This window comes from Choloepus didactylus, chromosome 27 (assembly GCF_015220235.1).
Source record: "Choloepus didactylus isolate mChoDid1 chromosome 27, mChoDid1.pri, whole genome shotgun sequence".
In the NCBI taxonomy this organism is placed as follows: Eukaryota; Metazoa; Chordata; class Mammalia; order Pilosa; family Megalonychidae; genus Choloepus; species Choloepus didactylus.
In genome coordinates, this window is record NC_051333.1 from 26,095,393 (window position 1) to 26,119,047 (window position 23,655).

At 38.9% G+C, this 23,655-nt stretch overlaps 2 protein-coding genes and 1 pseudogene across 2 annotated transcripts; 2 read left to right on the forward strand and 1 right to left on the reverse strand.

Moving 5' to 3' along the window:
* Window positions 1-9,212: 9,212 nt before the first annotated feature.
* On the reverse strand, window positions 9,213-13,805 carry LOC119521211 (annotated as a pseudogene).
* LOC119521800 (protein preY, mitochondrial-like) lies at window positions 13,804-14,215 on the forward strand. Its single transcript, XM_037820475.1, has one exon. It carries the CDS (start codon window positions 13,804-13,806, stop codon window positions 14,146-14,148), a length of 345 nt encoding a protein of 114 aa, XP_037676403.1. The 3' UTR covers window positions 14,149-14,215.
* A 26-nt stretch (window positions 14,216-14,241) lies between these two features.
* LOC119521801 (phosphatidylinositol N-acetylglucosaminyltransferase subunit Y-like) lies at window positions 14,242-15,007 on the forward strand. The gene has a single exon (XM_037820476.1). The coding sequence runs from the start codon at window positions 14,242-14,244 to the stop codon at window positions 14,455-14,457; it is 216 nt and encodes a 71-aa protein (XP_037676404.1). The 3' UTR covers window positions 14,458-15,007.
* Window positions 15,008-23,655: the final 8,648 nt, after the last annotated feature.

Sequence of the window (23,655 nt, forward strand, 5' to 3'; positions counted from 1 at the left end):
CTCCTAGAATATATCCATACCAACAGTAATGGATTAAAAGAACATTGCTGTGTGTGCATTTTCAAGGAACAGAGTGAGTCGTTTTCATTCTCTTTGGTGGTATCCATATCTTAAAAAATAAAGACCTTCCCATTTGAGAGCTAAGTAAATATGTTTAATGTCATTTTAAAGTATAAATCAGATCACTAATCAGGCATAAGGATATTTTTTCCTTGTTTTTTGCAATGTGTAGAGTTGTGTATTTGGAACGCAATGATTTGGACATGTATTTAATGGAAAGCTTGCTTTTGGGTTTTGAGTTGTGGTGTAATGGCAAGCATCTAGTCATGTGAAAAGCAGTTGGATCTTTGTTCTGATTCTTCGGTTTTCTTTTATAAATTCAGAGAAATGCCTTTTAATCATTTGGTTTACATATCCTTGGAAATCAGGCATAGTGACTTGCCAGAGTTTGCCTCAGTCTTTAGCAAGCCATAAACTGTAAAGAAAGTTGTACTGGCCATCTGTTCTTTGGACCATTGGCTGTTTCTCCTACAATCCTGGCGTCTTTATCTCTTGGAGAGGAGGGGTGTACTCAAGCTTTTAAATTAAATGCAGATAGATGAACTTTATTTCTATTTTGACTCAATTTTTTATCTTGTAGATTAGGAAATAATATCTTTCAATTTTTCTATTCATTCTGAAGTGGAAATTTGATGTGTTTGTAATATAACTTTAGCTTCCTGAAAGATTGATAGTGAAGAGGACAAAAAAGCAATATATTTATATACATTCTGCTTTTGTTCCACCTAGCCTATCTTTGAATGGTAAATATTTTTAACCTCTGTCCTATACTATACTGAAATACCATAATTTCATTATAAAGTAAGCAATCTTAAAATAAGCAATGTTGGTCACACTTTCAATATTCCAGCCTTACATGGTGTGAGTGTATTTTACTTGGGGACTATGTATAAGTATCCATCAGTAGTGATGATGATCAGTGTTGTAAAGAATTTATTCTGATAAATGAGAAACTGGATATAATGTCAAAATAGCTATTTTTTCTCAATAAAATATCAAATTTCCTGAATGTTAAAAAAAAAAAAAAAAAAAAAAAGAACATTGCTTTTCCTGGGGTATGTAACACTTCAAACCAGAAAATACAGTTTTATGTTTTATTTTTTAATTTTTATTCCTGTAACAAATATGATTGAAAATTTGCCCTTTTGACCACACTCACTTGTATAATTCAGAATTCAGTGCTGTAAATATATTCACAATGTTTTGCTACTATCACTACCATCCATTCCAAAACTTTACAATCAATCCAAAAAGAAATTCTGAACAATTTAATCATTAACTCATCATTTCCTACCTCTTACCCAGCTCTTGCTAACCAATATTCCAGATTCTAACTCTATAAATTTGCTTATTCTAATTATTTCATATCAGTAAGATAAAATATTTGTCCTTCTGTGTGTGGCTTATTTCTAGCAAAAAAGTATCTTCAGAGTTCATCTATACTATCACATGAATCAGAACTTTGTTCTTTTCTAATGCTGGATAATATTCTATTGTATGAGTACACCACATTTTGTTTAGCCATTCATTGATTGATGGACATTTGGTTGGCTTCTATCATTTGACAATTGTGAATAAAGCAGATATGAATATTGGTGTGCAAATATCATTGTTGAGTCCCTGCTTTCATTCATTTGATTGTATACTTACTAGAGGGGTTGCCGTGTCATATGGTAATTCTGTACTTAACTAACTGGCAAACTGTCTTCCACAGTGGCTGCACCATTTTACACTCCCACCAGCAATAAATGGATGTTTCTATTTCTCCACATACTTTCCAATGCTTGTATATTTTGTTTGTTTGATAGTATCCATTCCAATGGGTTTGAAATTCTATCTCATTTTTTTGTTTGTTTTCTTTGTAAGAGTTTTTTTTTTTAATAAGTAATATAATTATTTTAAGTACAAAAGCCACTAGAACCATGATAGTAATTGATGATATATAATTTAATGGTGTTTTCAGTGCTCATTTTGTAGGGTATGGACCTTACATTGATTTTTCTTCAATTTTATTGAGATATATTTACACACCACACAAACCATCCAAAGTATATAATCACCAGCTCACGGTATCATGTAGTTGTGCCTATATTCATGATCAATTTTAGAACATTTTTATTACTCCAGAACAGAAATAAAAAGTAAACATAAAACCCAAATCCCCCCATACCCCGTATCCCCCCATTGTTAATCCATAGTATTGGTGTAGTAATACTGTAACTGTTGATGAAATAATATTAAAATATTACTGTTAACTATAGTCCATAGTTTGCAATAGCTATATTTCCCATATAACCCTCTATTATTTTTTTTACATTTGTAGTAGTTCATGTAAGAACTTATTTATATTTATAGTGTTAATCAGTCACATACATGACTTTAAACGACCACTTCCAATCAAATTCACCTAAAATACAGACTATCATTTATAATCCCAATAATAAGCTACCATTCCCAAATATTTACGTTCAACCTTGTTAAAAAATCTCTACATATTAGGTAACCACTTCCCCTTCTCTAGCTTCTGTCTGTCTCTAGGTACCCTATATTCTAAATTATAAGACTCTGAGTTTACTGTTCTATTTATTTCATATTAGTGAAATCATATAATTTCTGCCTACAATTTCATATAATTTGTGTCTGACTTATTTCACTCAGCAAATGTCCTCAAGGTTCACCCATGTTTTCATATGCTTCAGGACTAATTCCTTCTTACTGCTGCATAATATTGCATCAATGAAATATACTATATTTCTTTTATCCACTCACCATTGATGGACTCTTGGATTTTTTCTTTCTTTTGACAATTGTGAATAATGCTGCTGTGATCATTACTGTGCAAATGTCTGCTCATGCCACTGCTTTCAGAACTTCTGGGTATATACCAAGTAGTGGAATTGTTGGGTCATAGGGCAAATCAACACATTTAGTTTTCTGAGGAACCACCAAGCTGTCTTTCACAGCAGCAGTACCATTTGCATTCCCACCAGCAGTGAATAAGTGTTCCATTTTATCCACATCCTCTCCAACATTTATAGTTTTCTGTTTATATAATAGTGGCCATTCTTATGAGATTGAATCTCATTGTGGTTTTGATTTGCATTTCCCAAGTGGATAATTAAGACAAACTTCTTTTCATATGCTTTGTAGCCCTTTATATTTCCTCTTTGGGAAAATGTCTGTTAATATCTTTTGTCAATTTTATATTTGGGTTGTTTGTCCTTTTGTTGTTGAGTTGTAGTTCTTAATGTATTCTGGATATCAAACACAAGATATATGATAACCATATGTTGTCTTCTATTGAGTTGGTTGCCTCTTTACCTTTTTGACAAAGTCCTTCAAAGCACAGAAGTGCTCAATCTTGAGGAGTTCCCATATGTCTTCTTTTTCTTTCTTTGCTTGTACTTTGGGTGTAAGATCTAAGAAGCTACCTCCTATCACTAGGTCTTGAAGATGTTTCCTATATTTTCTTCTGAGTTTTATGGTACTGGTTCTTATATTTAGGTCTCTCATCCATTTTGAGTCAGTTTTTGCATAGGGTGTGAGGTAGGGGTTGTCTTTCATTCCTTTGGACATGAATATCCAATTCTCCCAGCTCCATTTATTAGAGAGACTATTCTGCCCTAGAGAAGTGGATTTGAGGGCCTTATCAAATGAAGTGAGCTTAGAGGTGAGGGTCTATTTCTGAACTCTCAATTCAATTCCATTGATCAATATGTGCCAATACCATGCTGTTTTATGTAAGTCCTCCCAATTTGTTCTTTTTTTTAATGATGCTTTCATCTATTCAAGGCCATTTTCCCTTCCAAATATATTTAATAACTAACTCTTCCAAGTCTGCAAAATAGGTTGTTGGAATTTTTATTGGTATTGCATTGCATCTGTAGATCAATTTTGGTAGAGTTGACATCTTGATATTTATCCTTCCTATCTATGAACATGGAATATATTTCCACCTACTTAGGTCTTCTTTGATTCCTTTTGGGGATATTTTGTAGTTTTCTGTGTACAGGGCCTTTACATCCTTGGTTAAGTTTATCCCTAAATACTTGATTCTTTTACTTGCTATTGTGAATGGAATTTTTTTTTTAATTGCCTCCTCAGGTCATTACTAGTACATGGAAACACTACTGACTTTTGCACATTAATTTTGTATTCTGCCACTTTTCTGACTTTTTTATTAACTCAAGTAGATTTGTCATAGATTTCTTGGGATTTTCCAAATATAGGATCATGTTGTCTGCAAATAATGACAGTTTTCTCCTTTTTAGATTTAGGTGAATTTTATTTCTTTTTCTTGTCTAATTTCTCTAGCTAGAACTTCTTGCACAGTGTTTATCAACAGTGGTGACAGTGGGCCTCCTTGTCTTTTTCCTGATCTTAGGGGGAAGGCTTTCAGTATCTTGCCATTGATTATGATGCTGGCTATTGGTTTTTCATATATGACCTTTATCATGTTGAGGAAGTTTCCTTCAATTCATACATTTGAAGTGTTTTTATGAAGAAAGACTGCTGAATTTTGTTGAATGCCTTTGCAGCATCAATCAAGATGATCATGTGATTTTTTCCCTTTCAATTTGTTTATGTGTTATATATCATTGATTTTCTTGTGTTGTACCACACTTGCATGCCTGGAATAAACCCCACTTGGACATTGTGTATAATTCTTTTAATGTGCCTTTGGATTCCATTTACAAGTATTTTGTTAAGTTTTCCATCTATGTTCATTAGAGACATTGGTCTGTAGATTCCTTTCTTGTAGTATCTTTATCTGATTTTGGTGTTACAGTGATGTTTGCTTCATAGATTCAGTTAGTGTTTCCTTTTCATTTTTTGGGGGAAGAGTTTGAACAGGTATGATGATAGTTCTTCTTGGGATTTTGGTAAAATTCCACTGTGGAGCCATTTGTTCCTGGACTTTTCTTTGTAGGGAGGTTTTTGATGACTGATTGAATCTCTTTACTTTGTGATTGGTTTGTTGAGGTAGTCTATTTCAACATAGGTTGTCCATGTTTCTAGGAAATTGTCCATTTCATCTCAGTAGACCAGCTTATTAGCATACAGTTCCTTTTAGTAACCTCTTCTGATTATTTTATTCCTTCAGATTCCATGGTAATGGCACCTATCTCATTTCTGATTTTATTTACTTGCATCTTATCCCTTTTTTTACTTTGGCAGACTAGCTAAGGGTTTGTCAATCATGTGGATCATCTCATTTGGTTTTATTGATTCTATTTTTTTTCTGGTTGGCCAATTCATTTGTTTCCACTTTAATCTCTGTTATTTCTTTTCTTCTTACTTCTTTTAGGGTTAGAATGTTGCTCTTTCTGTAGTTTTTCCAGTTGTTCAGGCAGGTCTTTGGTTTTAGCTCTTTATTCCTTTATAATGTAGGCATTTATAGCTATAAATTTCCCTCTCATTACCACCTTGGCATCATCCCATAGGTTTTGATATATTGTATTCTCATTTTCATTTGTCCTGAGATATTTACTGATTTCTCTTGCAATTTTTTCTTTGACCCACTTATTAAGAGTGTGTTGATTTACCTCCATATATTTGTGTAAGTTCTAGTCATTCATGTTTATTTCCAGTTTCATTCCATTATGATCAGAGAAAGTAAAGAATTTCAATCATTTAAAAATTATTATGACCCATTTTGTGCCCCAGCATATGATCTATCCTGGAGAATGTTTCTTGAGCACATGCAAAGAATATATATCCTTGTGGTTTGTAGTGCAACAATCTATATATGTCTTTACCATATTGTTTAGTTTTTCTATTTCCTTATTGATCCTCTGATTGCTTTATCTATTGATGACAGTGGTGTGTTGAAGTCTGCCACTATTTCTGTAGGAATATCTATTGGTCTCTTCAGTTTTGCTAGTTTGCCTAATGTACTTTGGAGATCCTTGACTGGGTGTATAAACATTTATGATTGTTATTTCTTCTTGATGAATTGCCTCTTTTATTAATTTATAGTATCCTTCCTTGTCTCTTGTGACATCTTCACATTTAAAGTCTGGTTTGCATGATATTAGTATAGCTATCCCAGCTTTCTTTAGTTACTACTTGTATAGAATATCTTTTTTCCATCCTTTCACTTTCATATTTTGCAATCCATTTTACCAATCTTTGTCTTTAATTGGGGTGTTCAATCCCTTAACTTTCAAAATTATTACTGTAAAGGCAATTCTTGATTCAACCATCTTATCCTTTGGTTTTTATTTGTCAGATCTTTTTTTTCCTATCTCTTTTTATACTTTAAGTTACCCTTACTAATAATCTTCAATTCTGTGCCCTTCTCCAGGCCTCTCTCTCCTGTCTTTTTTTTGCCAGGCCAACAGAACTCCCATTAGTATTTCTTATAGGACAGTCCTCTTGTTAACAAATTCTCTCAGCATTTGGTCATCTGTGATTATTTTAAACTCTCCCTCACTTTGAAGGAGAGCTTTCCTGGATAAGAATTCTTGGCTGGCAATTTTTCTCTTTCAGAATCTTGAATACATTGTACCACTATCTTCTCACCTCCATGGTGCCCAATGAATAGTTAGTGATTTGTCTTTTGTGACTTCCCTTGTGTGTGGTGATTCATTTTTCTCTGGCTGCTTTCAGGACTCTCTCCTCTTCAGCATTTAACAGTCTGGTTAGTATTTATCTTGGATTGGGTCTATTTGGATTTATTCTATTTAAAGTTTGTTGTGCTTCTTTATTTGCATATTTATGTCTTTTATAAGGGTTGAGAAGTTTCCCCCAATTATCTCCTCAAATAATCTTCCTAGCCCTTAACTCTTCTCCTTCTGGGACACCAACAATTCTTATATTTGTATTCTTCATGTTGCCCATCATCTCTGAGATCCAATTTTTCCATCTTTTCCACCATTTGTTCTTTTGAGCATTCTTATTCAGTTTTTCTGTGCTCTAGTTTGCTTATTCTTTCTTCTGCCTCTTCAGTTTGCTGTTGTGTGTCTCTAATATATTTTTAATTTGACCTACAGTATCTTTCATTTCTGTAAGACCTGCTATTTTTCTGTTTATTCTTTCAAATTCTTCTTTATGCTCCTCTTGTGTCTTCTTGATATTCTTTATCTCTTTAGCCAAACCACTGGAGTTATTTAGAAAATGTATTTGAGCACCTTTATTAGTTCCAAATTCTGTCTCTGGCTTTTCAATTTGGTCACTTGGCTTGGCCATATCTTGCTTCTTCATGTGCTTTGTGATTTTTTTGCTGGTTTCTAACTCACTCACTCATCTAACATTTTGTATTTGCTTTGTTTGCATTGAATATCTCCTTTGGCACTTGTTCTGTCAGTAATTCCCAGCCAGACCAGGGCTGGGGCCCCACATGGGAGGCACAACCCTTTTTGGAAGCCTGTTAGGGGTTGGGCAGAAAAGCAGTTTGCCAGACTGCACTTTCCCTGTCTTCCCAGCAGATGGTACTCTTGGGCCACCTCTTACCCACAGCCTTGCCTCTCCCTGACTGCAGCAGGATGCTGTGCCAGGACCCAACCAGGCAACAGTCCTGTCAAGGCCATAGTTCTCCATGTGTGCTGGTAGCTGTCAACTTCAGGGGTAAGGGATGGGCACTGTGCACCTGGCTGAGACCCTGCCTGGAGGCACAATGTGTCTGGTGATTCACAGGCTCCCAAATGAAAAGATCTCAGGCTGTGGGACTGAGAGGTTCAAATTCCCCATCCAACAGCCAGCCCAGGAGTGCTCTGCTTTTCACGAAGCTGCAAGACCTGGGTTTGTTTTAGGGCACTTCTTTGTGAGTAGGGTCATCTGTATTTTTCAGTCAAAACAGGGCCAGTTTCCTGTGCAGAGGATGTAGACTAGTGCCAATGGGCCTGGAAATGGGTCTGGAGAGGCTCTGAAATGCCCTGAAGTTCTGCTGAACTTTCGAACCTGCTCAGCAGTTGGTGCTGTTTGATGACTTAATCATCTTCAGAAGATGTTTACCTCCTATATCCCAGGCAGCTGATTGGGTGGGAATGAAACAGTGGGGTTCTTGTGCACTCACATCACTGACCAAAATCTTGCTCAATTTGGGACTGTGTCCCCCACTTTACTCTTAGCTGTCCCAGTCTGCAGCTGTACCCCAAGCAAGGATCAGGCCACCTGCTGCTGTTTCCCTCAAGGGCTGGGGATGGGCACAAGGACTAGGACTGGAAACACATTCCCTCCACATTTCTCAGACTCTTCATGTCTTACTGACATGTCCTGAAGTGTCCTTCCCTGCTCCCACGTCCCCAAATCCATTGATCTGGGTATTTTCTGCCTGGCCACTTGCTACTTTTGGGGACGATTTTGTGGTTACCTCCCTAATCCTCCATTTTGGTAATTCCTCTTTGCTGCCCTTTTGTATTCTGCCTTCCCCCATGGCTTAAGTCCCGCCATAGGTCTCTGTGGGCATGGGTCCCTGTGTCTGGATGTAAGTGGGCATCTGTGACACTGCTGTGAGAGATTTTATAGTCTGTGTCCCCAGGGGAAGTGAGAGGGATCCCAGCTGTTGCTTCTGTGAACTTCCCAAGCTCTTAAGAGAAATCTTCGCTATGCTAGAAATTTTTCTTGACATGATAATCATTGTAGTAGGTTTAACTCATGTTACGTTGGATAGTACTTTGATATGTCATGAAGTTAAAAAAAAGTCACCATAGGTGCAAGCAAAACAAAAAAGCCTCTACCTAGCAGCAGAGGCAGCCCCATCCACAAGCCCATGGGTCAGCATTTCTTAAATTCACATTGAGCCCTTGATGTTTATCTCATAATTCAGGAAATATTACAAATTGGTTGATGAGATGAGACCCAGGAGAGTGGCTTCCAATACCCCCTTTCCAAGGCTCAGAAATTCCTCCAATCAAAAAAAAAAAAAAAAAAAAAAAAAAAAAAAAAAAAAAAAAAAACAGCAGTTGAACTTTTAGCCCTTTAAAAGGTTCCAGCCCAAATGTAAATAAGGTCACATTTAAAATACATGTTTCTAGAAGCGAGGTGTACAAATGGGTTCAGGATAAGCTACACATCCTTCACATCTTCCTACATGGAGAACTGTGTCTCGGGTGGAAAAGCAACCTGATTCCTACTTTTTTACCCACAGAATTAGACCATGGGGAGAGCACTGACCAGATACATCACCAGCAGTGCCCAGGGCACAAAACTCACAGCCTCAGGCTTCTGTTCCTAAAGGCTCAACATTTACTGGCTTTAGTAATGAACTACTTCAGTAGAGGGTGGTCCATTTGCCAAAACACCACAGTCTGTGTGATGTCTGTCAAATGATTGATGCAAAACATAAAGCAGAATTCTAAATCCTCTGCTTGGTATCTGACTGAAGCAGAGAATAATGAAAAGGCATTCTCCACAGTAATTCCTTGCTTGATGGACTGGCAGTTTTTTCAGTCTGTTTTCATAGTAAGATGTTGCCAAATCCAAGAGACCTATTGGAATCTTCAGGTGGCAGATCATCTCTGCCTGTGTAAAAGGTACCAAAGGAAGGCACGATACACTTGATATGAAAACTGCTCTATTTCTATCACTCCTTCATGTCTTCATTCCAGTAAGACTGGAACATAGATCAAAAGTGCTCACACCTGATTTTAAAAACAGCTTTATGGACATGAATAAATTTCCCATTAATGTGAAACTTCAGATCAGCAGTTTCTGGACTATCAAATTCTTTCTTCAGGGACTCCACAACTGTTAAAAAGTCTTCATGCTCTTCAGACAGGAGGTGCCAGGTGATGGCAGGAGTGGGAAAGCAGGTGAACACATCTTCTTTGAAGTAGAATTGGGTGAGGTGGGACAGGGTCACCAACTGGCCCCAGTACTGGCCCCACATGTATATGTTACTCCCCTGAGTCTTGGTGGCAGTCATGTTGGCAGAGTGACAAGCTGTGACCTCTACTACCCTTTGTTTCTCCACCAAGATATGTGCTGGGCTTAGCAGGTTAATTTTATTGCCAATTCCAAGCTGCCTGTTCATGTTAGCTCCCGAGACATAGAGCAAGCCATCATCTGTTAGTGCTAGAGTATGCATAGCCACAGAAGATCTGATTCACACACATGCTGTAGAAAGCCACCACTCTCATGGAGGTCAGCTGGTTACCATTATTTCCCAGCCCCAGCTGGCCACTGCCATTGTAACCCCAGCCATATACCTCACTATTGCCCAAATCAGCCATGAATGAGGTCTGATCACAGGTACTGCTGACCACCCTCTTAAAGTGTAAGCAGTTTGTGACTTTTCAAGGCATTGGGTGATTTGCTATATATCTTGAACCCACCTGGCCACACTTATAACCCCAAGCAAACACCTATCAGCTGCCATAACCATCGAATGATGAGAGCTACTTCCAACAATGCTTGATTAGGAGACTGGTACAGATCTGGATAGGAGTGGTGCCCAGATTGGTTGCCCATTTCCAAGCTTGCTGTTCCCCTTGTGGCCCCACACATACACAGCTCCATCTTCATTGCTGAAAAGAGCATGTGGTCCACTCCCATCACTAAGACTTTTAATATTCTTCCCACATAAGGCTTCTAGCTTTTTGGGTACGAGTGTACTCTAATTATTGCCAGTTCCCAAACAGTTACTGTAGTTCAGTCCAAATACAAAGACCTCATCATTGTCAGTAACATACAGTGCTTCATTGGCTGAGGTGCCAAAGACACATTTTTTTCTGAATCAAGGTGATTTCTTGGGAGAGCAATGTGAAGACTGGCCACTTTCATACATTCACAATGACTGATTACAAACAATTCCTAGAAATAAGGCAACATCTCAGAGAACACAATCAGTCCTGTCGGGTATTCTGTACTCCTTGAGCATCAAATGTCCAGTCTCTACTCTCTTTCTACCTCCTAATTACCTGTGTCCTTATTTGAACTTTCAAAGTTTGCTCACTATATTAGTTCATATTAGTGAGACCATACAGTATTTGTCCTTTTGTTTCTCACTACTTCCACTCAACATAATGTCCTCAATGTTTATCCATGTTGTTATATAGCATCATGACTTTATTTTGTCATACAGCTGTGTAATATTCCATCATATGTATATACCACAGTTTGTTTATCCATTCATCTATTGATGGACATTTAGGCTGTTTTTGTGAATAATGCCATTATAAACATCAGTTTACAAATGTCCATTCACATCCTAGCCTTCAGTTCCTCTGAGTATATACCTGGGATTGCTGGGTCATATGGCAATTCTATACTTAGCTTCCTGAGGAGCCACCAAACTGCCTACCAGAGTGTTTGCACCATTCTGCATTCCTACTAACATTGAATAAGTGTACAACTTTCTCCACATCCTCTTCAGCACTTGTAGTTGTCTGTTTTTTTTTTCATAATTACTATTCTGTGAGATGATATCTCATTGTGGTTTTGATTTGCATTTCCCCAATAGCTAGTGAAGTTGAGCATCTTTTCATATGTTTTGGAGCCATTTGTATTTCCTCTTCAGAAAATTGTCTGTCCATGTCTTTTACCCATTTTTAATTGATTTGTTTATCTTTTTGTTGTTGTATTGTAGGATCTCTTCATATATTCTGTTTATTAAACCCTTATCTGACATGTGGTTTCCAAATATTATCTCCCATTGCATAGGCTGCCCTTTTACTTTCCTGACAATGTCCTTTTTTGAATAAAGGTTTTCAGTTTATCTATTTATCTATTTCTTCTTTCATTGCTCACACTTTGGGTACACCTCCCATCACAAGATATTTAAGATATTTCCTTACATTTTCTCCTAAAAATTTTATGGTTTTAGCTCTAATATTTAGGCTTTTGATTCACTTTGCATTAATTTTTGTGTAAGGTATGAGATAGGAGCCTCTTTCATTCTTCTGGATGTGAATATCCAGTTCTCCAAGCACTATTTGTTGAAGAGGCTGACTGTCCCAGTTGACTCTGCTTGACTGCTTTATTGAAAAATAATTGTCCATAGATGAGAGGGTCTATTTCTGAGTACTCAATTCTATTCCACTGGTCAGTATACATGTATTTATACCAGTACCATCCTGTTTTGACCACTGGAGCTTTGTAATATGCTATAAAGTGAGGTAGTGTAAGACCTCCCACTTCATATTTCTTTCTCAAGATATTTCTAGCTATTTGGGGAACACTGCCGGTACAAATAAATTTGATTATTGGCTTTTCTATTTCTGCAAAGTAAGTTGTTGAGATTCTAATTGGTATTGCAGTGAATCTATAAATAAATTTGGATTGAATTGACATCATAACTATATTTAGTCTTCCAATCCATGTAAACAGTATGTCCTTCAATTTAATTAGGTCTTCCTTGATTTCTTTTAGATTTTTTTTGTAGTTTTCTGTTTAAAGTTCTTTTATATTATTGGCTAAATTTATCTTAAATATTTGTTTCTTTTGGTTGCTATTTTAAATGGATTTTTTCCTTGATTTCCTCCTCAGATTGCTCTTTCCTAATATATAGAGATGCTGCTGATATTCACATGTTGTTCTTGTATCCTGCCACTTTGCTTACTCATTTATTAGCTCTAGTAGCTTTACTGTAGATTTTTCTGGATTTTCTACATATAGGATAATGTCATCTGCAAACAATGAAAGTTTTACTTCTTCCTTTCCAATTTGGATGCCTTGTATTTCTTTTACTTGTGTAATTTTTGTAGCTAGAACTTCCAGCATAATGTTGAATAACAATGGTGACAGTAGGCATCCTTTGCTTGTTCCTGATCTAGAGAGAAAATTTTCAGTATTTTCTGATTGAGTATGTGTTCTAGTTTGCTAATGCTGATTGAAAGCAAAACACCAGAAATGGATTGGCTTTATAAAAGGGGATTTATTTAGTTACAAAGTTACAGTCTTAAGGCCATAAAGTGTCCAAGTTAACACATCAGCAATTGAGTATCTTCACTGGAGGATTGCCAATGGCATCCAGAATACCTCTGTTAGCTGGGAAGGCACATGGCTGCCGTGTGCTCCAAAATTCTGGTTTTAAAATGGCTTTCTCCCAGGATGTTTCTCTCTAGGTTGCAGTTTCTCAAAAATGTCACTCTTAGTTGTACTTGGGATATTTTTCCTCTCTCAGCTTCTCCAGAGCAAGTCTGCTTTCAACGGCCATCTTCAAACTCTCTCATCTGCAGCTCCTGTGCTTTCTTCAAAGTGTCCCTCTTGGCTGTAGCTCCTCTTCGAAAGGTCACTCTCAGCTGCACTGAGTTCCTTCTGTTTGTCAGCCCATTTTTATGGCTCCACTGATCAAGGCCCACCCTGAATGGGTGGGGCCATGCTTCCATGGAAATATCCAATCAGAGTCATCACCTACACTTGGGTGGGGCACATCTCCATGGAAATACTCAAAGAATTCCAATCTCATCAGCACTAAAGTGTCTGCTCCACAAGATTGCATCAAAGAATAAGGCTTTTCCTGGGGGACATAATGCATTCAAACTGGCACAGTATGTTATTAGCTGTGGATATTTAATATATTCCTTTATCATGTTGAGGAAGTTTCCTTCTATTGCTATCCTTTGAAGTGTTTTCATCAAGAAAGGATACTGAATTTTGTGAAATGCCTTTTCTGCATCAGTTGAGGTGACCATGTTTGTTTTCCTCTTTAATTTACTGTTGTGGTATATTATGTTAATTGATTTTCTTGTGTTGAACCACCCTTGCATACCTGGAATAAAACCCACTTGTTCAGAGGGCAGGGAGCGTGGCCAGGAGTGGCTGAGGGCGCGGTAAGGTGCAGTCGCCTGCTGCCCGACCATGCTGAGCGGACCGTGCCTCAGGCTTGCCTCAGCGCTGCGGGGCACACTCACGCCGCCCTCCGCGGTCTCCCGTAGGTGGGTGCACGCGTCAGGGTCGCGGCCTTCGTCTGATCAGAACAGGAGAGCGGAGGAGCCGTCCTGCGCCTTCGACGCGGCGCTGCTGGATTTCCTGGTGTGCCCACTGTCCAAGAAGCCGCTCAGATATGAAGCATCAACACATGAATTGATTAATGAGGAGTTGGGAATAGCGTATCCAATCATTGATGGCATTCCTGATATGATACCACAGGCAGCTAGGATGACACATCAAAATAAGAAGCAAGAAGAAATGGAGCAGCACTAGATCATAATTGAAAGAAAATACAACAGTTAAATTCTGTTAATGCTGTATACCTTTTAAAAAGTCAGGGTGGCAGGTAATAAGTGGGGAAGAAGAATGTTTGTGTCTCTTCCTACATTGACTGTCCTTATTCCACTGGTCTCTTTAGCAGGACTGTTCTATTCAGCCTCTGTTGAAGAAAACTTCCCACAGGTCTGCACTAGCACCACCAGCCTGTGCTTTTACAGCCTGCTCTTGCCAATTACCGTACCAGTTTATGTGTTGTTCCATCTTTGGTCTTGGATGGGTATTAAACTTTTCAGACATAATTAATGTAACCAGAGCCAAAATGGTATATATGTAATGACGATATGTGTTGGGCCTCTATCTCTTCAAGCTCAACTAGATGGAAATACTGGAAGCTATTTAGTTTGCAGGAAGATGCTTTGCCTTGCATCTGTCAGAGGCTTAGGCCTATGGAATGATTGAGCTGCAGAAGCTTCTGTTATTATACTCTTGTTCTGCCCTTGTTTTTTGAAGGTTCTAACTGTCTTAGAAGACATGTTTTGACAAGGTGTCTTATTTAAGAGTAACAGCCCCAATCATCAGCTGATGACTATTTCTTGTTTCACTCATTTGAAATTTTGTTTGTTTGGGTACGAGCTCTTTGGTAACATTACATGTTAGGGATGACTAAAATAATTCCAAAGGAGCAGTGCTACAGTAGTTTTAGGGAATTGAATACATGTTATGTAAACCTTACAGTAAAATAGAAATTTCATGTAGTTGCAAAAGTTTTGAGTTTGGAAAACTAACTTAATTTCTTTGACATTAAATGCAAACATTGATAATAAAATAAGATGTTAATATTTTCCCATTTAAAAAAAAACCCACTTGTTCATAGTGTATAGAACTTTTAATGTGCTGCTGGATTCAATTTCCAAGTATTTTGTGCAGGATCTTTCTGCCTATATTCAATAAAGAGATTGGTCTGTAATTTTCTTTTCTTGTACCTTTGGCTTCGGTATTAGGTTGATTTTGGCTTCATAGAATTACTTAAGTAGCTTTCCTTCCTCTTCAATTTTTTGAAGAGTTTCAGCAGGATTGGTACTAATTTTTCTTGAGTGCTTGGTTGAATTCACGTGTGAAGCCATCTGGTCCTAGGCTTTTCATTTTGGGGAGTTTTTTGATGGACTAATTCAATATGTTTCCTCGTGATTGGTTTATTGAGGTGTTCTGTTTCTTCTTGAGTAAATGCTGGTGGGTCATGTTTTTCTAAGAAGTACACTTTTTCTGAGTTGTCCAGTTTTTTAGCATATAGTTGTTCATAGTTCCTTCTCATTATCTCCTTTCTTTCTGCAGGGTCAGCAGTTATGTCCCCCACCCATTTCTGATTTTATATGTACCCCCTCTCCTTTTTTGCTTTGACATCTTGGCTATGTGTCCATCTATTTTATTGATTTTCTTAAAGAACCAATTTCTTCTTTTGTTGATTCTATTGTTTTCATGTTCTCAATTTCATTTATTTCTGCTCTAGTTTTTGTGATTGCTTTCCTTCTGTTTGCTTAGAGGTTAGTTTGCTGTTCTTTCTCAAGTTCCTCCAGGTGAACAGTTAAGTCCTCTATCTTTGCTCTTTTCCTCATTTTTATTATCGGTGTTTAGGGTGATAAATTTCCCTTTCGGCACTACCTTTGATGCATCCCATAAGTTTTGATAGGATTGTTTTCATTTTCATTTGCCTTGAGATATTTACCAATTTCTCTTTTTTCTTCCTTCACCCAAGATTTGTTTAAAAATGTGTTCTTTAACCTCCATATATTTGTGAATTTTCCTGCTTTCCACTTGTTATTTGATTCCTACTGTATTCCATTATGATCTGACAAGAAGAGTTGTATAATTTTGATTTTTTTAAATTTATTGAGAACTGATTTGTGACCAAACATGTGGTCTATCCCAGAAAATGATCCATGAGTACTTGAGAAAAATGTATATGCTGCTGTGGGCTGCATTGTTCTGTAAATGTCTAAGTCTAGTTCATTTATCATATTATTCAAGATATCTCTTTCCTTATTGATCTTCTGTCTAGATGGTCTATCCATTGATGAGAGTGTGTATTGAAGTCTCCAACTACTGTTTTAGAGGTGTCTACTACTTTCAGTGTTGTCAGTGTTTGCCTTTCGTATTTTGGAGCACTCTGGCTTGGTGCATAGATACTTATGACTGTTATGTCTTCTTGATGGATTGTCCCTTTTACAAATTCATAGTGCCCTTCTTTGTTTGTCTCTTGTAATTGTTTTACATTTGAAGCCTAATTTTTCTGACATTAGTATAGCTACCCCCATTCTTTTCTGGTTGTTGTTTGCATGAAATGTCTTTTCCAATCTTTCACTTTCACCTGTTTTGTTCTTGGTTATTAAGATAGTCTCTTGTAGACAGTATATAGATGGATCCTGTTTTTCATCCACTCTGCCAATCTATGTTTTTTGATTGGAGAGCTTAATCCATTAACATTTAATTTGATTACTTTAAAGGCCTAACTTTCTTCAACCATTTTTTCCTTTTGGATTTATATGTCATATCTTTTCTTTCTTATTTTTACCCATTTAGTTTCCCTTACTGCTAATCTTCATTTTTACACTTTTCTCCAAACCTCACTCTCCTGTACTTTCCTATCTGCCTATAGCAATCCCTTTAGTATTTCTTGTAGAGCAGGTCTCTTGTTCATGGACTCTCTCAGTGTCTGTCTGTGTGAAAATATTTAAACTCTCTCTCATTGTTGAAGGACAATTTTGTCAGATATAGAATTCTTGGCTGGCAGTTTTTCTCTTTTGGTATCTTAAATGTATCATACCACTGCCTTCTTGTCTCCATGATATCTACTGAGAGATCTGCACTTAAACTTATCAAGCTTCCATTGTATGTGATGGGTTGCTTTTCTCTTGCTAATTCCAGAATTCTGCCTTTGACATTTGACAATCTGATTTTTAAGTGTCTTGGAGTAGGACTGTTTGAATCAGTTGTTTGGGGTATGCTACACTTCTTGGACCTGTAGTTTTATGTCTTTCATAAGAGATGGGAGATTTTCATTGATCATATCCTCCATTATTCTTTCTGCCCCTTTTACCTTCTTTTCTCCTGGTACACCCATGGCACCTATATTCACATGATTCATGTTGTCATTCAATTTCCGGAGACCCTGCTGGTGTTTTCCTTTCTTTTCCCTATCTTTCCTTTTGTGTGTAGGATTTCAGATGTCTTGTCCTCTAGTTCACTAATCCTTTCTTCTGCCTCTTCAAATCTGCTGTTGTAATTCTTCATTGTGTTTTTCATCTCTTCTATTATGCATTTTATTCCCACAAGTTTTTGTTGTTTCAAACTTTTGAGTTCTTATGTTCATCCAATGTTGTTTTTATATCCTTCATCACTTTTGCCATATCTTCCCAGAACTCAGTGATTTTAGTTTTGAATTGATTTAGCATGTTTGTTTTAACACCTTTAATTAGTTGTTGCAGCTCCTGTATCTTGTTTGAAGTGTTTGTTCCTTTTTCTGGGCCATATCTTCATGTTTTCTGATGTGACTTATGATTATTTGCTGTCTAGGCATCTGAATTTCTTAATTAGTGTATTCTGGGGGTCTTTGGCTCTCTTTTGCATAGGGTTTTCTTGCTGGTTGTCTTTGATCTCTCTCTGTCCTTTGTTTCTCTTAGTGGTCATTTGCCACATTGGCTGTGTCTCCCAGTCTTCCCCCAAAATCTGATGCCTACAGTGTCCTGCCTCAGGGACTATTTGTAGGCACTTTGTACCCAAGGAAGTTCACTCTGTGTGGTACAACATCTGCTGGCTCAGAGCTTTGCTGTTTTAGAGCCCTGCTTTAATGAGCCATCCATATTTATCAGCCAAATAGAGCCAGGTTTCCACTCAGGGCATGTAGAAAAGCTCCTGTGGTTCTAAGAAACAGTCTGGAGCATCTTTTAAAAAGTGTTTTAATTCCCTTGCACCTTCTGGCCTGTCCAGCAGATGACACTGTTCGGTAACTTGATCATTCTTAGAAGCTTCTTTGCCTCCAAACACAGGCTATGTCTGCACAGGTGAGCTGAAACTGCAGGATTCCTATGCTCTCACATTGCTGGCTAAAATCTGGCTTGATGTGGGGCTGTGCTCCCAACTCCACCTGTGGCAGAGAACTCCCATAGTCATTGCCAAGGCAAGGAATTGGCCACCTGCTGCTACTTCCCTCAATAGTAGGGCAAGGGCTTTTGGACCCAGGGTTGGAAATAGAGTCTCTGTCCACATTTCCTCAGACTCTTTGTCTCTCACTGACCTGGGCCTTGAAATGTCCTCCCCTGTCCTCTGGGTCTGCAAATATTGGGGGTATGTCTCACTACTGTGAGAGATTTTATATTCTGTGTCACCAGTGGGAGGGGTCTTGTCTGCTGTTTCTGTGCCTTTCCCATGCTGAGACCTAGTGAGGGGTGGGGGGGAGAGGACCCATTAGTCTAGGATGGAAGATTCCTGCATGATGTTTCTTCTCTATCTTCAATTAAGCATTTTCAGGATCCTTCTCCAGTCTATATCTTCCTGCAGAGTTCTGAATAATTCATAATTGTCCTTTTTTCATTGAATCTCTGGAGAGAAGTTTTCAGTAGCTGTTTATGTCACCATGTTGATGATGTCCCAAACTGCTACATGGAAGGGAGATGGATGAGTTGAGTTTATCTCTTTCTGGAGAGCCTCTCTCATTCTATTCCTTTTTGAAGTTGAATAATATTCCTTCATATGGGAAGACAGAGGATTAGGAGAGTCAGGGCAAACAATGTCTCCATGAAAAACACTAGATAAAAGACAGAAAGTGTTCCTCAGTACCAGTTCCAGCACTGCACTGTCTGAACAAGGTCTGCTAAATCCATAGGGATGGTGCACTTGGTGAAACTGAGTCTGCATTCAGAAATGAGTGAGTGAGGCTGCTAGGGAATCATCAACAATGCCACAGTTGGGAGAAACTGAGATTTGGCATTTGGAGAGGGATTAGTTTAAAACCCCAAAAGCGGCTGTGGATCTGGAAGTGAGAGCCATACGGTCAAGCAAGGGGGGACTGCCTTCCCCACCCAAGGCACCTGCCTCAGTATCTGGCATGGCTGATAGCCTTTTGCTTACCCGCAGCTAATTGTCTCAGAGATAGAAAAGTGGAGGTCCACAAAAAGGGGGAGATTACCATGCCCCATACAGCCATCTTTTCAATGGACTGGAACACCCCTGTGCAGCACTGTGGCCAAGAGCTATGCCACACAGTCAAGTATGGTGGGAAGCACCATCCAAACCACTGGCACCCACCTCAGTATCTGGTGTGAATAATAGCCTTTCACACACCCACACCTAATTGTCCAGGACCTAGGAAGGCAGAGGTCTGCTGAAGGGGGAATTTACCATGCCCCATACAGCCAACTGCTCAGCAGGCTGGGAATGCCCCTACAAGGTGCAGCTGCCCAGAGCTTCCCTTGGAGACTGTGCTCACCTGTGACATTTTGCTGTCTTCCCCCCATGGAGGCTGTGCCAGTTTGAATATATTATGTCCCCCCAAATGCCATTATCTTTGATGTAATCATGTGGGCAGACCTATCAGTGTTAATTAGATTGTAATTCTTTAAGTGTTTCCATGGAGATGCACCCCACCCAACTGTGGGTGGTGACTATGATTAGATAATTTCCATGGAGGTGTTGGCCTGCCCATTGGGTGGGTCTGAATTAAATTACTGGCACAATATATAAGATCACACAGAAGGAGCGAGCTTGCTACAGCCAAGAGGGACACTTTGAAGAAAGCACAGGAGCTGCAGATGAGAGACATTTTGAAGATGGTTGTTGAAAGCAGACTCTTGCTCCAGAGAAGCTGAGACAGGACAAATACCCCAAGTGCAACCAAGAGTGACATTTTTGAGGAACTGCAATCTAGAGAGGAATGTCCTGGGAGAAAGCCATTTTGGAAACCAGAACTTTGGAGCAGATGCCAGCCACATGACTTCCCAGCTAACAGAGGGTTTCTGGACACCATTGGCCATCCTCTGGTGAAAGTACCAGATTGCTGATGTGTTACCTTGGACACTTTATGGCCATAAGACTGTAACTGTGTAACCAAATACACCCCTTTTATAAAAGCCAGTCCATCTCTGGTATTTTGTATTCTGGCAGCATTAGCAAACTAGAACAGATTTTGGTACTGAGAGTGGGGTGCTTTTGCTGCTGAGTTTGCAAACACCAAACATGTTGGAATGGCTTTTTAAATGGATAAGGGGAAGATTCTGGAAGAATTGTAAGAATCATGATAGAAAAGGCCTAAACTGCTTTATGGAAATATGGACTCTAAAGATACTTCTGACAAGGACTTGAACAGAAATGATGAATGTGTTGTGAACTGGAAGAAAGGCGATCCTTGTTTTAAAGTGGCAAAGAATTTGGCAAAATTGAGTCCTGGTGTCAGATGGAAGGAAGAATTTGAAAGTGACAACCTGGAATACGTAACTTAGGAGATCTCCAGACTACATGTGGAGGATGTACCCTGGCTTCTTCTTCCAGCTTATAGTAAAATGTGAGTGGAGAGAGACAAACTTAGAACTGTACTCTTTGGTTCAAAGAGTTGAAGCTGATGGCTTGGAAACTTACAGGCTTCCAGGGGGTGGAATCCCAGAAGCTACAGCCCAACATGAGGATGTAACCAAACATGGAATCCAGCCACCATTTCAGTACAAGCCAAGATTGAAAAAGGAGTTAAGTAGAAAGGATTTGTGGCAAGTCCTATTGTGTGATGGCTTTAACCCCTGCATTCTTCATGTGAAGCCAACAGAATTTTTGCAAGATCTTTATAGATGGAGCTGCTGCTGTTCTGGACTGGAGGGGACAGACAAGGAACAAATTGAAGGAAAAATTTCTTCCAAGACAGAGCCATGGAGGTTGAGGTCTGGAGTCAAGAGGCCTTGGGCTGGGAGAGTGGAGCAGCCCACACACATGGAAAGGGTGAGTTTGCCCTGGAGGTTGAGGATGGGCCTTCTGCCTCAATGCTCTGGAAGAGTTTTGCCACCTCAGGACCCAAAGAGGGTGGAGCACATTCCCAGGGGAATGGGGAGAGCCTGGCCACCACCCCACTGTTCTGAAGTGACTGAGTGTGTGCCCCAGAGATGGAAGGGAATCTGGGTGCTGCCCTGATGTTTGAGGACGGTGGGACTGAGAAGGTGGTCTCCCCAATGTGTGGATATGTTGGAGAACTCACCCCAGCATTTGGAGAGGAATGGGCTGCCACAGGGGCCCTTAGGAAAGGTTAGACTCCCACTCTCTCAAGCCCCAAGGATGCAACAGCATTCTGTAAATGACTCTCAGACTTTGAAATCTAATGGAGTTTGTCCTGTGGGTTTTAGGAACTGTTTTGGTCCTGTTAACCCTGTTTTCCTTACTGTTTCTCCTTATGGCAATGGGAATGTTTATCCTATGAATGTCCCTCCTTTGTATATTGGAATCACATAACTTGTTCTAAGTTCACAGATCCACAGCTAAAGGAAAATTATATCTGAAGACTGACCATGCCTATAATTGGCTTTCATGGAATTTTGTACTTAACTATTGTTACTGAAATGATTTAAGTTTCTGTGATATTGTGGGATGAATGTATTTTGTATATGGAAAGATAATGTCATTTTGGGGTCCAGGGGGTGGAAAATGCCAGTTTGAATGTATTATGTCCCCCCAAATGCCATTATCTTTGATGTAATCTTGCGTGGGCAGGCCTATCAGTGCTAATTAGATTGAAATTCTTTGAGTGTTTCCATGGAGATGCACCCCAGTCAACTGTGGGTGATGACTCTGGATAATTTCCATGGAAGTGTTGTCCCACCCATTGGGTGGGTCTGAATTAAATTACTGGCACACTATATAAGATCACACAGAAGGAGCGAGCTTGCTACAGCCAAGAGGGACACTTTGAAGAAAGCACAGGAGCTGCAGATGAGAGACATTTTGAAGATGGTTGTTGAAAGCAGGCTCTTGCTCCAGAGAAGCTGAGAGAGGACAAATACCCCAAGTAAAACTAAGAGTGACATTTTTGAGGATCTGCAGCGTAGAGAGGAACATCCTGGGAGAAAGCCGATTTGGAGACCAGGACTTTGGAGCAGATGCCAGCCACATGACTTCCCAGCTAAGAGAGGGTTTCTGGACACCATTGGCCATCCTCCGGTGAAGGTACCCAATTGCTGATGTTTTACCTTGGACACTTTATGGCCTTAAGACTATAACTGTGTAACCAAATACAACCCTTTTATAAAGCCAATCTGTTTCCAGTGTCTTGCATTCTGGCAGCATTAGCAAACTAGAACAGGGGCCCTTGGAGATGGGACCTGCATTGAAGTCCCAGTCGCCCTACACCAATACCAGGTATATGTGAGTCTGTGGCAGAGACAGACTGTGGAGAGACTATGCCAAAGGTTTGGACTCCTGCAACAGCTTTAAGTCTCCAGGAATGCCTGGGGAATTTGATTCTAAAAGCCACCCAGGGCTGGCAGAACTAACTACAATGGAAATTTGATGCAGTGAATCACCCCTCACAAGATTTGGACCCACACTCACCACATAGACAAAGTTGGGAAAAAATTACCTGAGGGTAATAGGTGGCTTACAGGCACCATCTGCTGGTAACTCAGAGAAAGTGTACTCCACCAAGTTGTAGCTCTGACAAATTAAAGATAATTGTTCAAATAAATCTGCATATCCTAAAAGAACCCTTTCAAGATAAGCAAATGCCAAGGGGCCAAAAACAACAGAAAATTTTAAAGCATATCAAAAAACCAGAAGATATGGATAACCCAAACCCAGTCACCCAAATCAAAACATCAGACGAGACACAGTACTTGGAGCAATTAATCAAATAATTAATGACAAACAAAGAGATCATGGCACAGGATACAAAAGACATGAAGAAGAAACTAGAAGAGCATAAAGAGGAACTTGCAAGAGTAAATAGAAAAAACAGATGATCTTATGGAAATAAAACAAACTTGATCAAATTAAGAAGATTCTGGATACACACAGTACTAGATTAGAGGAAGCTGAGGAGAGAAACTGTGAGCTGAAATAGGCCAAAATTGACAGTGAAAGTTCAAAAGAAAGAATGTGGAAAAAAATAAAAAAAAAACAAAATAGACCTCAGGGATGTTATGGACAACATAAAGCACACAAATATAAGAATCATTGGTGTTCCAGAAGGGGAAGAGAAGGGTAAAGGTCTAGGAAGAGTATTCAAGGAAATTGTAGGGGAAAACTTCCCATAGCTTCTAAACAACATGAATACACATATAATAGATGCACAGCAAACTCAAAACAGAATGAATCCAAACAAATTCACTCCAAGACATATTCTGATCAGATTGTCAAATACTGAAGAGAAGGAGCAAGTTCTGAAAGCAGCAAGAGAGAAGCAATTCACCACATGCAAGGGAAATGGCATAAGACTAAGCAGTGAATACTCAGCAGCCACCATGGAGGTGAGAAGAC